We start from the raw sequence: 14,110 nt of genomic DNA, 5'->3' as shown, positions 1-14,110 counted from the left end.
CCTTTATATTAAGTTTTTAAGTGTTATCAAACAAAAATAATGGACCAAAATATATATAAAGTACAACATAGACTTTAATGGTTTATGCTCTCACCAAAAAGCCAGGCCTTCCTCTTAACTCTGACCAAGTGTGGATCACTGTGACAATTAAGTACTTCCTCCTTCTCCAAACATCATTAGGCATAACTGTTAGATTCTATGGGCATTTATATTTGCCACAGTCATGAATGTTTTCAAAATGAGGTCTCCAAAACATTCCTCTCCACCGCCACCTATGGAATCCTCCACTTCAAAGAATGCTATATCAAATTTGGAAATTTACAAGACTATGATATAAATAGATGGTTTAAAGCAATGGCTTAAAAACAAACTTACAAGTAAACGATTTATAAAACTAATATTTCATTACCAGTTTTGATTTTAAAAATAATCTATTAATACAATTACCTGGGAGGAAGTGGGGAGGAGACAGGATGAGGGTGCACAAAGGAGGGCCTCAAAGTTTTGTAATATTCTATTTAAACTTACTCTTCTGTAAGTTATACATTACTCTAAAAGTTAGATTATTTTGTATATGCTGTTTTTTAAACAACCTAGCTTTCTCTCAGAAAACAATTTTTTTTTTTTGAGAGGGCATCTCTCATATTTATTGATCAAATGGTTGTTAACAACAATAAAATTCTGTATAGGGGACTCAATACACAATCATTAATCAACCCCAAGCCTAATTCTCAACAGTCTCCAATCCTCTGAAGCATAACGAACAAGTTCTTACATGCTGAACAAATTCTTACATAGTGAATAAGTTCTTACATGGTGAACAGTGCAAGGGCAGTCATCACAGAAACTTTCGGTTTTGATCACGCATGATGAACTATAAACAATCAGGTCAAATATGAATATTCGTTTGATTTTTATACTTGATTTATATGTGAATCCCACATTTCTCCGTTATTATTATTATTATTTTTTTTAAATAAAATGCTGAAGTGGTAGGTAGATGCAAGATAAAGGTAGAAAATATAGTTTAGTGCTGTAAGAGGGCAAATGTAGATAATCAGGTCTGTGCCTATAGACTAAGTATTAATCCAAGCTAGACAAGGGCAACAAAACATCCACGGATGCAGAAGATTTCTCTCAAAACAGGGGGGGTGAGGTTCTAAGCCTCACCTCTGTTGATCCCCAATTTCTCACCTGATGGCCCCCCTGCGACTGTGCCTGTCTTAGGTTGTTCCTCCCTTGAGGAATCTTACCTGTCTCTGGCTAACCAGTCATCAGAAAACAATTTTGATTATCATTCAACATAAATCTTAATTCAACACTTAAGAATGGTTAGCATATATTAATATAGTTTGTATTATGAACCTCATAGAAAAATGTGCAGTGTCTACCAGTTAAATTAGAACTATACACAAATATCTACTATATCCCCCTTCCTAAAAGTTAACAAGAACACAATTAGGGAAGGAAAAACAAAAAATTAATTCACAAGCACAAAGAGCAAAAGACAATAACTAACTGATTAAAATAAAGAAGTAAATAAACAGAGGTCCACTCCTCTGACAAGAGAGAACACAGTAAATAAAAGGGAGAAAATTTCTAAAAGATTAATACAAAAATATTTCCTAGAAATAAAGGACATGTGCCTCTAGATTGGACCACCAAGTATCTTCGTAAAGTGACTGAAAAAATACCATACCAAGGCACATCCTAAAGTTAGAGCATACCAGAAATAAAGACCCTGAAACCTCCAGGTGACATGTAAAGGTTCAATAACTGAAACGGCATTCTGTACCCTGAACAGTGTGGATTTCATCTTTAGTTCATGTTACAAAAGGCAGGAGTATAGAAAAGAAAATGTCTATTCAAACTGTTCAAAATTATACCATACTTCAAATTGTCTAGAGTTTCATTCAGGAGATAAAACACACCTTTAGAGAAAACTTTCTGAAAAGTTAAGATCTGTCAGATTTAACAGCAAATTAGCCTTGAGTAAAGTCATTATTAAAGTTCAATGCTAGCTTTATTTAAACTCCTTTTGCTCCTACTAGACTCTGGCTACTTTCATTTAGCAAAGTAACTAATCTAAAATTAATGATACTTTTTTAAAACCATGAAGCAGGATGGAGAGTGAGTAGGCAAGTAGCCGGATGAGAGAGACACAGGAACCTCAGAACAAAAGACTTTATGTAAAAAGTTTTTCAAAAGAGTAAATTACAGTAACTAATTTTTTAATCAATATAAAACATTCATATGTGAAAGCTGAGGAAAAACAATTTTCTTAAATATAATAATTCAGGAATGTAGAGATTCAATGTTAAGTAAAATTACAGATCAAACACTAATGGGTATATTTATTAGTCTTAAGCAGGTAATTGTGATGCAAGATGGTATGTATCCATCTCTCCACCAAACTGAATTCCTTTCCCTCAGGAACTATATTTAAATTATCTTTGTACACTAAAACTAGCACAGTACCAGGCACTCAATTATTTCCTGTGTAAGTGACTGCATGAAAAGGCCTAACTATACAGGAAGTAAAACAAGTTCCCTTCAAGGTCATGTTTTTAATGAGCAAGACTATTAAAGGGAAAATATTAAAGAATCAAGTAATTTTTAAATCAATAAAATTATTTTCACATTCATAAGGTATTATTTACTTCTTCAAACACCCTAACCCCATAACTAATTAAGAACTTGAGTTTAACCATCTGCACTTTACATCAACACCACTTTCACCCTTGATTAACTTCATTTGTAGAATTATGTTCCATGGAGGACAAACCCTTTGAATTCCAACATCATTCTTAGCATCCTCAGCACCACCACGACCATCCAGCCCACCCCCATACACACAAACACACATCACCCTCAAACCTCATTCCTTCAAACAGATTATGCAGTTAGGACCCAGTTATATTATGCAGATGTTTGGACAATGAAAAATGGGCCAGTTTTACTAAAGCTCCAAATAAAACTGAATGTGCATGATGGACAGTGACTGCATTGGGGTATGGGTGGGGACTTGATAATATGGGTAAATGTAGTAACCACATTGTTTTTTCATGTGAAACCTTCATAAGAGTGTTTCTCAATCATACCTTAATAAAAAAAAAACTGAATGTGCAGTATCACCCTCCACACTAAATAGAATCCTGTTAAGAGCAACAGATTCCAGAACACTAATAATTGAGCATAAAGTGTTTACTGCAAGAAAATGTTCTAAGCAATTACCAACCAACCTAAAAGTAGCAAAGTTTAACCTACTCAATAGAACAAGCTATTCAATGGTATATGGCACATTGTTTACATGCAAATGCTGCTGCTAATTACACATCAGTCTTATTTAATATCCTTTCCAGTGGCTAGAGCAGAGCTGTCATCTGGAAAAACTTGTTAAAATAATTGCCACATATACCAAGAAGTAACTTTTTAAAAATAGTCTGAAATTAAGGGTTATAAATTTTAACTGTTCATTTCCCCCATTAGTCTGAACTATTTCTGGTATTTCTATCTACATCCAAGAGTAGAAATGAATGGCTATCTTAAAATTCATATTCTCTTCCCTAATTATGATTCAATTAGACACAAAATACCATGTTTTTAAAAAAAGATCTTTGACCTTGTAAGATGCTACTTTACTTTAAAATCACGTTAGAATAACTTTTGTGACAAAAATCTTCCTTTTCCATTCTTACTTTGACACCCTAAGGAAATATGATTAAGGAATACAGAGGCTGGAGCTTTTCAAATACAACTCTAAAGAAAGATTTAAAGAAAATGAAAAGCACTCTGAGTCTTATAAATCTTTAGGTCTCACTTTAATCCCAAAAGAGAGAAAGGAAGAAAACAAAATAGATCGAATGCGAATCAATCATATTAGATATTTGGTAGGAACTATTAAGATCTGCTGAAGAGGAAATTATTGGCTAAAATTAGGTTAGGGGATATCTATATGGATTTTTCATTTATCTGAGCTATTTCCATCCCCTACTACAGAAAAAATGCAATCGAAGGTTGAAACAAAACCTTGAGAAAATAAAAAAGGTATACAACTCCCACACCATTACTGATTTAAAGTACTTGGAGCCCAATCACTGAATGCAATACAAGCCATTACTGCTTACATTTTTGCTACAGAGATGCAGGATACAATTAACCAGCTTGTACTTATGTCTTGGATCACTATCATCTATAAGCAAACTTTTTTTTCTTTTAAATTATAAAAAATACCATGCATGAGAAGGTAAAAGGGATATTCCCATTTTAAACTACAGAGTCCTAGACTTTGAATCTTATATAAAAAGTGTTCAAGTTCTCAAAATTTTTGCTCTTTGGAGTCTTTTACAGTCTTGAAAATGGAGGACTCTTCCCCCAACCCCCAAAAAAGAAACTTTTGTTGATTAAATCTATCCACATTTACTTTTATGCATTAAAACTAAAAAAATTAAGATTTATTCTCATTTTAAAATAAATTACTTAATATAAATATTAAAACTTAAAACTATATTCTAAAGCAAATTAGTAAGAAGAGAGTCACTATTTTACATTTTTACAAATCTCTTTAATGTCTTAAAGACACACAAATTCTCATATTCACTTTCACATTCAGTATGATGAATTAGACTGTTTTGACTGAAGAGTATGAAGAAAATTCAGCCTCACACAAATATGTAGTTGAGAAAAGCTGCAGGATTTCAACAGTTTTTTCAGGTAACTGTGGTGTCTTTGATCCTTCTCCAAGACTCAGCAAGTAGCAGTTTCTTACAGGCAGTTGCAATATAGAACTGGAAACCGTATCAATGAACATTTCCTACTGAAATTCACTAGTTTATCTGCCATTTCCACTGGGTCTTTTTTCCAATGATTGTGCCACACCATGCACTGGTTATTTAGAAAACACTGAAATATCACAAAGTTAGAAAGTTCTTCCAAATGTTGACACTTTATACAATGTTAATACATCACATTCATTAACACCACCACTGATCTTACCCCAAAACTTCAAGTATTAGAAGCTGTCAAGCTCACAGCAAATACAAATCCTCCAAAATTCTATTTTTACTTGAGAATTTGAATTTTGTCATTAGTAACAAATACTGTCAGTTTGTTTTGGGGTTTTTTTTTTGCAGTGACAAGCTCACTATGTCTAGTTTTGAGAAAACATCTGCCTAATACCTAAGAGTGTAACAATACTTTGTCAGCCATTCTTTCAAAATAAAATGGTATATTCCATTAAAAAATCAGCTCATTCAGCCTACAACTCAAACAACTGCCCAAGTTCTTTTCCTTGAGTTAATCATTGGATTTGGTATTCAGGAAAAGTGCTTTACAGGTATTTTCTATTTCATCACACAAAATATATTTTAAAATGTACACAGTATTGAGACATAGTAAAATTAATGTTTTATTGCTTCATCAAGAACATTAAGCTTAACAGGCATTTATTTTTTAATTCAAGTGGATGGTGATATACCAGTACAGTTTAGTGCCATTGCCTTAATTCATGCTAAGACAATAACAATTTTATCCACCACTGATTTTTCAAATTTCAAGATAGCAAACAATGCCTTACTATCATTAGGAAAATAATTTTGGCATGGAGAACCCCCAGAAAGAGTCTGGAGAAGGACCAAGGGTCTGGGAAATAGACTCTGAGAACCACTGTAATAGCTGATGCATTGTTTGTATGATTAAGAAAAAGATACTTTTTTTTAGCAAATAATCCATTATAACAAGAGGGTTTAAACAAACACATATACATGGTGATATATTCAAACCACTGACAGCCTAGTACCTCACACAGTCGGAACTCAAATACATGAGTAATAGAACATGATAGGTACTTCTTGAATAAATAACAAATACCTACCATAAGCTAGGCTCTGAGCTAGGTGCCTTCACATTCCCTTTCTTGGATAATTTTGAGAAGCCCACAGACCACAGTCATGATTATACATAGGAAAAATGTTACCCTGAAATCATTCAGGTCTTTTTTTAAGAGTAAACCTACATGACTGCAAGAAAAAGTCTTAAAATTCACCATAAAGCACAAGATAGCATGTTAAATTCTATTTTAAGCACTATGCCATAAGCTAAAAACAGGCTTGCTCACACACAGAAACCTAAATACAAAATGAATTGCTTTGGCTGTACACTGCCAGAATCCCATAAAGAATCTACATTCCATTTCTCCTCAAGCCGAACAACCCTCACCTGGTAGTTTTCATTCCTATTTTTAAGTGAAACTCCAACATTAATACTACGTTACACTAAATGTGGCAACTATTTAAAAAACAGCAGCATAACAAAACTACCAAAACAAGCTGTTAAGACTTTGAGACAAATACACTGATAAATTCAAGAGATAAACCTCTAGAAACATTCATATAAAATATCTGCACTGTTAAAAAGAATGAGACCATCTCATTTTGGAACACGTCATGGAAAGGTTTTCTATATATACTGTTTAGAGAAAAAAGTAAGTCAAAGAATTTTATGTATAGTTGATCCCCTTTATGTTTTCAGAAAATACATTTATGTACATGTACATTCACTTAATACTTAAGAGTTCTATGTGCCTAGTTTGCTCCGGACCTATGACATATATACATACAGTAAATTTAAAGTATTATACAGGCATACATAATTAAATGTCCACACAAAGAAAAATGAATAGGTCAGGCACAAAAGGCTACAAATTCTATGATTCCATTTATGTGAAATGTCCAAAATAGGCAAATATGCAGACAGAAAATAGATAAGCGGTTGACTGAGGATGAGGTGAGTTTTAGGCAATGAGTGACTGTTGAAGGGTATAGGATTTCTTTTGGGGGAGAGAAAAATATTATAAAATTGACTGTGGTAGTAACTGAATATATTTTTAAAAACCATTTAATTGTGCACTTTAAATGGATGAACTGTATGGCCTGTGAAGTATATCTTCAGAAAATTGATATGCTCTCCCCACCCCCCAAAGATGATGGTCTTTAAAAAGTGTTACTTTATTTACTGCTGTATGAGTAGAATGTATAATAAGAAATGTATTCACTTATTACCTATATAAAGAAATGTAAACAGTAAATCTGAAACAGTTTTTCATAAAACTTTAATGTTACTCAAGTTCACCTGAGAAGCAGCCATAAAAAAAGTGTGAAGATACAATTTACAATTTAGACTGTCATAGAGACTTATGCATCAGCCCCCTAACAGAAACAGATCTGGAACATAATATGTTCATTTTAACAAATATACCTTAAGCATTTACTGTGTTCACAGGGTAGGAACTGGGGAATATGAGTGGTGTACAAGCAGAACACTAGTCAATAAAAAACAGCAAACTAAAAACTCTGTCTTAAGTTAAGGACTTTTGCTATTCAGTGGAGGAGACAAAACACAAAAAGCTGACTAAGGTCAGACTACAGAAAATCTGGAATACCAAACTGAGAGCTAAGACTTTCAATGGACAGGATGAAAGGGGTGTTTTGGGAAAAAACAAGTCTGGCAACTAAAGGGGGAAATTGTAAGCAGAGAAGAATAGCAGGAAAGGTAAGAAAGAGATGAAATTCTAAAAAATATGAACATTTGCAACAATCCTGCAAGAGTTACTGATACTTCAAAGTTACTAGTTAATGTTCAAAGTGTTAATATTTATTTTGTTTGTTTTCTCTAAGGTGAAGCAGAAAAGGAAAAAAGGTGGTTTCTTCATTTTGATGAAGACATTCATGCCAAAGAATGAAGGTTTATTAGAAAATTCTTAAGAGAAGAGGCGTTTGGGTAATTACCATTTCATGCGATACCATTGAAAATATCAAGAGCAGAGGGAGTCAAAGGCAATAGTAGCTCCACAATTTTTAACATGAAAGGGGAAGTACGGTCAGGAACATTCTGCAGAGAGCAGCAGAAAGTACACGGCAATCAGTACTACTTACGAAATTGGCAATAAAGGACAACTAAGCACTTTAAAATTTCTCTATCACCTATTGATCCTAATGATAAAATTTGTTACATAAATGCAGATTTAGGTGAGGACCAAATGTAACATATCAAATTTAGAGCATGATAAATTTCATACCCTTCATTTCATCAACTGTTCTTCTACAGTACTTTTCATATGTTACATAAATAATATTAATTCACATATGCATTTATTAATTGATTTAACACATACAGGCCCCTTCTTATGGGTCTTCATTGCCTATGTAACCTCCTTTCTGTAACAGCCTTTCAAAACAATGTTACCTAGCAATCTAACACTAGGACAACACTGCTTTGAGATAAAAAATGAGTAAAGCAAATTCTTATTTCTACTTTCTCTACATTAACATTCAGCATTTCTTTTTTAAAATGCCAGTCAAAAACAAATAAGCATCTAAGCAAGGCAAATAAGCTGCAACATTTGATTACTGTGATTTAATTTCCAAAATCAAACATGCCTGAAAAAAGTTACACATGCTGTTTCATAATCTATTTCATACTTTACCAAATGTTCTGATTCAAAAGAAAATGTTTACTTACATCTTATAAAAACTATCGCTGCCATCATTTAAAAATCTTATCTGGCAGGTTTACAGAAACAGAAACAAAAAAGGTATAGACAATAAACAAATCAAGAATTACTTATTTTACTTACAACACTTCATCTAATCAAAATACCATTTGCATTGCTCCCTAAAGCACATGCACACATGCACCCAAAGCATCTGTCATAGCAATATATTTAGTCAGAATAAAACATGTGCAAACTTTTGTCAAGGCTATAGGTCAAGACATTGTTTAAAATAGCAAAAAAGTGTAAATTATCAAATTGTCCAGTGATAAGGGAAAAATACAATGTTACCTTTCAAATGATCATATAGACCTATATTTACCAACCTGGAGAAATAGACATGAAAATAGGAAATTATAATAAAGAATAGTGTGATCTCTTTCTGTGATGAATATACATACACATACGCTCACAGAGAGAAGGTCTAAATGGATAGCTACTTAACCATGACATTCCTAAGTACTGGGATTACAGGTGCTGTTTATTTTTCTGCTTATTTTTTTCACTATTCTCTGAAATTTTCCCAAGCAAAATGGTATTTGGAAGAATTAACATCTATGCTTCCAACTGACAAATTCCAAAATCTTCCTTGCAAAAAGCCCAAAGAATATCCAAAAATACCCTGGCATAGAGCGAGAGGGAAAGTATTAAGAACAACATAACTAGAATTCTTTGTGAGCAAGGCACCCTAGAGGGCTCTAGGACTGATACAGCACCTTTAAGACAGCCTACAGTACAGGGTTTTGTAATCACAAGACCTAGGTTCGTTTCTAACACTTTTATTTGTACAGTACGACCTTGGGCTAGTCACTTACTTTCTGGGCTCACTTTATCAATAAAAGGGGGATTATTACCTGCCTTTCTAATTAAAAGAACTGTTGGAAAGATCAAATGAATAATGTGATACATTGTGACCAGCAAAGTACTACATATATAAAATATTATTCAAATATTTGAAAACAAACAAGGTGCTAAATGCCAAAGCAAAATACTTCAAAAAAAAAATTCCAATCAAGTCTATGAAGTAATGAACCAGGGTTTGTTTATTTTTAAAGATTACATCTAATCATAAACTCCCAGTTTTTCTGAAACTTAGATACGTCTTTGCAGTTCCCACTACAATCAAGAGCCACTTTATTTTCTCATCCCTAGTTACCAGCAACAAAGGGTACAAATTACACTGAACTCAAAAGCCTCAGCAAGAACCCTGGAGCAGCATGCTGATGGAGTTCACCAGAAGCCCAAGGTTAATCAGCTATGGACTCACCACTAAGCACTACTGCAGTCAAAAAGGGTTACAAGACAAGAGACTCTTTGAAGATAAAGACAATACAATCACCCAGGAGAAAATGGCAGAGGAAAAGGCAGTATTTCAAAACAATTACATGAAATACTAAAAAAAGATGTTTCATAAATTGTTTTTAAACTGTTCAAAATGGTAACTTCAAACAAAGCCATCTAAATGTGGTACTTGACAAAAGCTAAGCATGGAGATTCAAATTAAATCCACGAGTAAAGTGTCAGATTTACTTGAAACAACAGACAAACTGCACCACAAAGATCAAAATTTCTTGAAAATAAAAGAGGCAGAATTTACTAGCATGTTTATACTTTTAAAAGTATGGTTTCTCTTCCCACTGAATACCATTATCTACTCCACTAAAATGATGATGAATTTCTTTCTTGCCCCTCTGTTCCTCCTGTGAGTTAAAATGGCACTATACCTCCGAGTTTTCTTTAAGAGTACTTAAAGAGCTACACGAAGCTGTCAGATTATTAATTTCCAAGACCATCTGACCATCACACCCTCCAGTTTTTAAATTCCTAAAGATAATAAAATGCTCACTCTCTAATTCCTACAAACATCATTTATGGGTATTCCCCTAATGAAAAATTTAACTTTTCATAAATGTGCACAGAGAACTCTTTGATATGCATATTCACAATATAATTTTTATTGGCAATATCATTGCAGCCTACACCATTTATACAGGGAGTACAAATCTATCCATCTTTCCCATTTGTGCAGATTTGTTACAGATTTAAAAGGACTCACTAAAATGGGCCATGAGGAAAACAAAAAAGTCGCCGTATCTATTTACTCAAAGCCTTATAGTCGAAAATCGACTGGAAGTTCTTTATTTTCGCCTAAATCTTTGAAAAATCTGGATTTTTCTTACTCTGACTTTTCTTACCTTATTAGGAAAAAATGCTATTTACCTCCAAAAGCCACAAACAAAAAACCATCAGAAAATATAATTTGCAAAAGAAGTATCTTCCAAAGCTTACTGCACGTTAAATTATATATACACATTTCTTAAGTAACTATAGTAGATGTTCTTAAGATCATGTCCCCCTCCAACAAAGAAAAGAGAAGAGCTCAAATCTCAACACAATCAAGTATTTACAAAATTTTTAACACAACTATCACCAACTAAGCGATTTATTACAGTTCCTCAAAGTATTGGGCACACACAGTAACAGACCAGCGTGCCAAAAGTTATTATAATAATAATTTTAAAAACTGTTCAACAGGAACATAAAAGCAGAAAACAGCTCCTCTGGATTTTGGAGGGAGAAAAAAAGGAGACCAATTTTAGAAAAGTAGTGTTTCCCCCAAGTGTTTAGCATTCATCTGATACAGGCTCATTTTTGTAAAGAGAAACTTTACCTAACAAGACTCACACCAGGGAACTGATCTATCCCCAAAGGCACTTTCTTAAAATGAGAAAGAACAAAGAAGGAAATCTCCCAGCATGTGCTTTCCATACTAGTTTCTTTGGACAGCATCAAGAGTGACAATATAGCCAGCACAATCTTTTCAGCTTTACTCTATGGTCCATGTATAACAGAACTGATTAGTTAGCCATTCAAAAGGATTCGCAACAAACTATAAGAAGGCAAAGACCACAGAACATAGTGACTACATTTTAAAAGTAACACTATAAAAAAATGCATCTCAAAGTTGTGTAGTTTTCATTTCAAGAGTTAATTACCTCCAAATATTCAATTTGTAAGGCTTTTCATTTCGGTCATTAGTTTGAAACTGGAAAAAAACGAAACCAATCACTCTAAATCTGTTCTCCCTTAAATTAATTTGTAATTAGAAGTAAATTAAAAAAGAATGACGTTCAAAGCCACACTCTCAGTTTACAAATCTTAGAATGTTAACATTGCAAAATTACTGAGGAAAACGATGTTTCAGCTTAGCTTTCCAAAGAAAACCTCCAGAAACAAGCCTGGGGTTTGGTTGTTTTAGAAGTTGTCATTATAACGGATAAAAAAATTTTAATAATCTTTATTAATTATAAAAAAGGGACTCTCCCCAAAGATTTACAGCTGTATATACCAATCTGACAGCGATGTCAGTTCTCTGGTTCAGGGTATAACCAGCTGCTTGGTTCACACACAGGAAGCCACAGAAAAGGGAATATTCGCTTTCAGAGCCTCGAAATAATATGCGTTAGTTAAAAACTGCTTGCTTCTAAACCAGAATTATTCAAGCGGAGCCCCATTTGTCACAATCCAATCATAAGGGTTCCACCCCCTCCCCCGACTGCTTGTGTAGTGGTTTATCTGCTTCGGTAAAGAAGCCATCATCAGGTAAAGATTGGGGTGGGAGAAAAAGCGGGGGAAAGGAGGCACCCTTTCATCCCATTTCGCGAGGCGTGAGTAATTGGTACAGTTGAGAGGAACGGGGGAACGTTCTATTTATTGGGGGTTGAAGTAGGATGAGGGGAGAATTTCGTTCAAATCAACACGGCCAACAAGATGTCCCTACAAACAAAAGGCAACGGGGGGATATAAACACGAACCATTCACCTTCATCAGCTATAGCATCGCCATCATGGTGTGTGCAGAGACCCCCGAAGGCCCCGCTCACCCTCCACACCAGCCAAAGGAAGAGAAGGAAAAGAAGGAAGAGGTAGCTGCTTCCCACCATCCGCCACCGCTTCCAAATACACACCCTTAAAGGGGGTTTCTCCCCGCTACGGCTGCCCAGAATCAGAGAGCAAGAGTAAAGTCCCGCCCAGACACACTCTCCCGCTACCCCCTAGGCGAACCCCAAAGCTGGCCAGGGGCTCACTAAACTTTACCAACGCTTCTCCCCACATCCCCATCCCATGGCCCCAGGATCGCGCTGCCCACAAGCGGGGCACCCTGGGCACCTCCTGACAGGCGGGCTGCAGGGTAGAGCCGAGTCCGGGGTGGGGGCGGCAAGAAGCCACGGAGGGGCGGAGCGGCCGGAGCCAAGTTCCCAAGGCGCTAAGAAGAGCGCCTGACAGGAGCCCGGGACTGCAAAGGAGGAAGAGGAAACGACGGCGGGGAGCTTTCCCAGTCCCCCAAAATGAACACCCTACCCCAGCCCCCGCACCCCATGGGGGGCGGGGAAGCTGACTGGGAGGTGAGGATCGAGCCCCGGGGACAGCTGCGGCCCCCACCTCCCGACTTGCGATCTCTTCCCCCGCCACCCCCGCCAGAGGCGCCCACAACAATAACACGCCGGGGACGACCCGTCAGCGCCCCCGAGGCACCCGGGGCCCGCGGCCCGCTGCTGCCAGGCCCCCTTAGCTAGGGCCGGGCGCGCCACTCCTGCCTCCAACTCCAGGCCCGGGTGGAGTCAGGCCGGAGCGGCCCCCCAGGGTCGGACCCATCCCCACTAGCACCAGCGGCGCCGTCTGCGCGGCCGAATATTAGAAGTGAATTCGAGCTGCGCTTTACCTTTAGTTCCGCACTGTCCGCCATCTTGCGTCTGTCAGCGCAAGCGCAGTGAACCTCGCCGGGGGCCGCCTCTAAGCCCGCCTCTCTAGCCAGCCGGGCCCCGCCCTAGCCAGTCCCCTCTCGCCAGTCCACCTCCCTAGCCCGCCCCCGGCCTCCGCCCCGCTCGGAGCGCTCGGAGCCCCGCCCCGGGCACGTACAGCGGCGAGACGGGCACGTACCATTTAAATAATGGCGCCAAGAGGGGAGATTTGACAGTTACTCCCCGCTCGGCCTCCCCGCCTCCCACCCTGGCCGGGCGAGCGCCTCCAGGGAAAGGCCAGAGCAAAAGGGCTGCTGGCCTGAGCCCCGCCCCTCGGCGGCCCGCGGAACCCTTCTACAAAGCTTCGATGCCGACAGCCACCGGAAAGGACAATGCCTCCTCCCCAAATCAGCGAGTCCTTTTCAGCACCTGCTACCTACAGGCTAAGCGTGCGCTAAAAATAACAACCCATTCCAGTTAAGGATCACATAAGGGGGAAGCATTTTTAGGTTTATTAGCTCGGGTCCTCCTCGTGAAAACGCGGTGAGGTGGGCAGGGAAGAGATTACAGTTCCCATGGTGTATATTCAAAAATGAAAACTCAGGAAAAGTGCCTTCCCCAAACAAGTACTTAACAAACAGCAGTGGCCTAAGACAGAATCCTGAAGAGGTTCATTCGTTAACTTTTTTGTTTCCACCAGTAACTTCTTAGTGACTATGTACCTGCCCTGTTTCTCAGAACTATACATACATTGGGAAATGAAGTACAACAAAGTCTCTGCCCTTCTGTAGTTCTCTAATGTGGGAACAGTTAAGTGAACC

At 37.2% G+C, this 14,110-nt stretch overlaps 1 protein-coding gene across 1 annotated transcript in view; it reads right to left on the bottom strand.

Moving 5' to 3' along the window:
* PIAS1 (protein inhibitor of activated STAT 1) overlaps positions 1–13,332 on the bottom strand; it is a 115,531-nt gene extending 102,199 nt beyond the window's left edge. Inside the window, exon 1 of the mRNA XM_036932362.2 lies at positions 13,271–13,332. Coding sequence (XP_036788257.1) covers positions 13,271–13,294 — 24 coding nt within the window. The 5' untranslated portion in view covers positions 13,295–13,332. The remainder of the gene's footprint in view (positions 1–13,270) is intronic.
* Between the last annotated feature and the right edge of the window lie 778 nt (positions 13,333–14,110).

The sequence above is a fragment of the Manis pentadactyla genome, chromosome 11 (genome assembly GCF_030020395.1).
Source record: "Manis pentadactyla isolate mManPen7 chromosome 11, mManPen7.hap1, whole genome shotgun sequence".
Lineage (NCBI taxonomy): Eukaryota > Metazoa > Chordata > Mammalia > Pholidota > Manidae > Manis > Manis pentadactyla.
The sequence above is the reverse complement of the archived record's forward strand: the minus strand, read 5'-3'. Positions and strand labels throughout refer to the sequence as shown.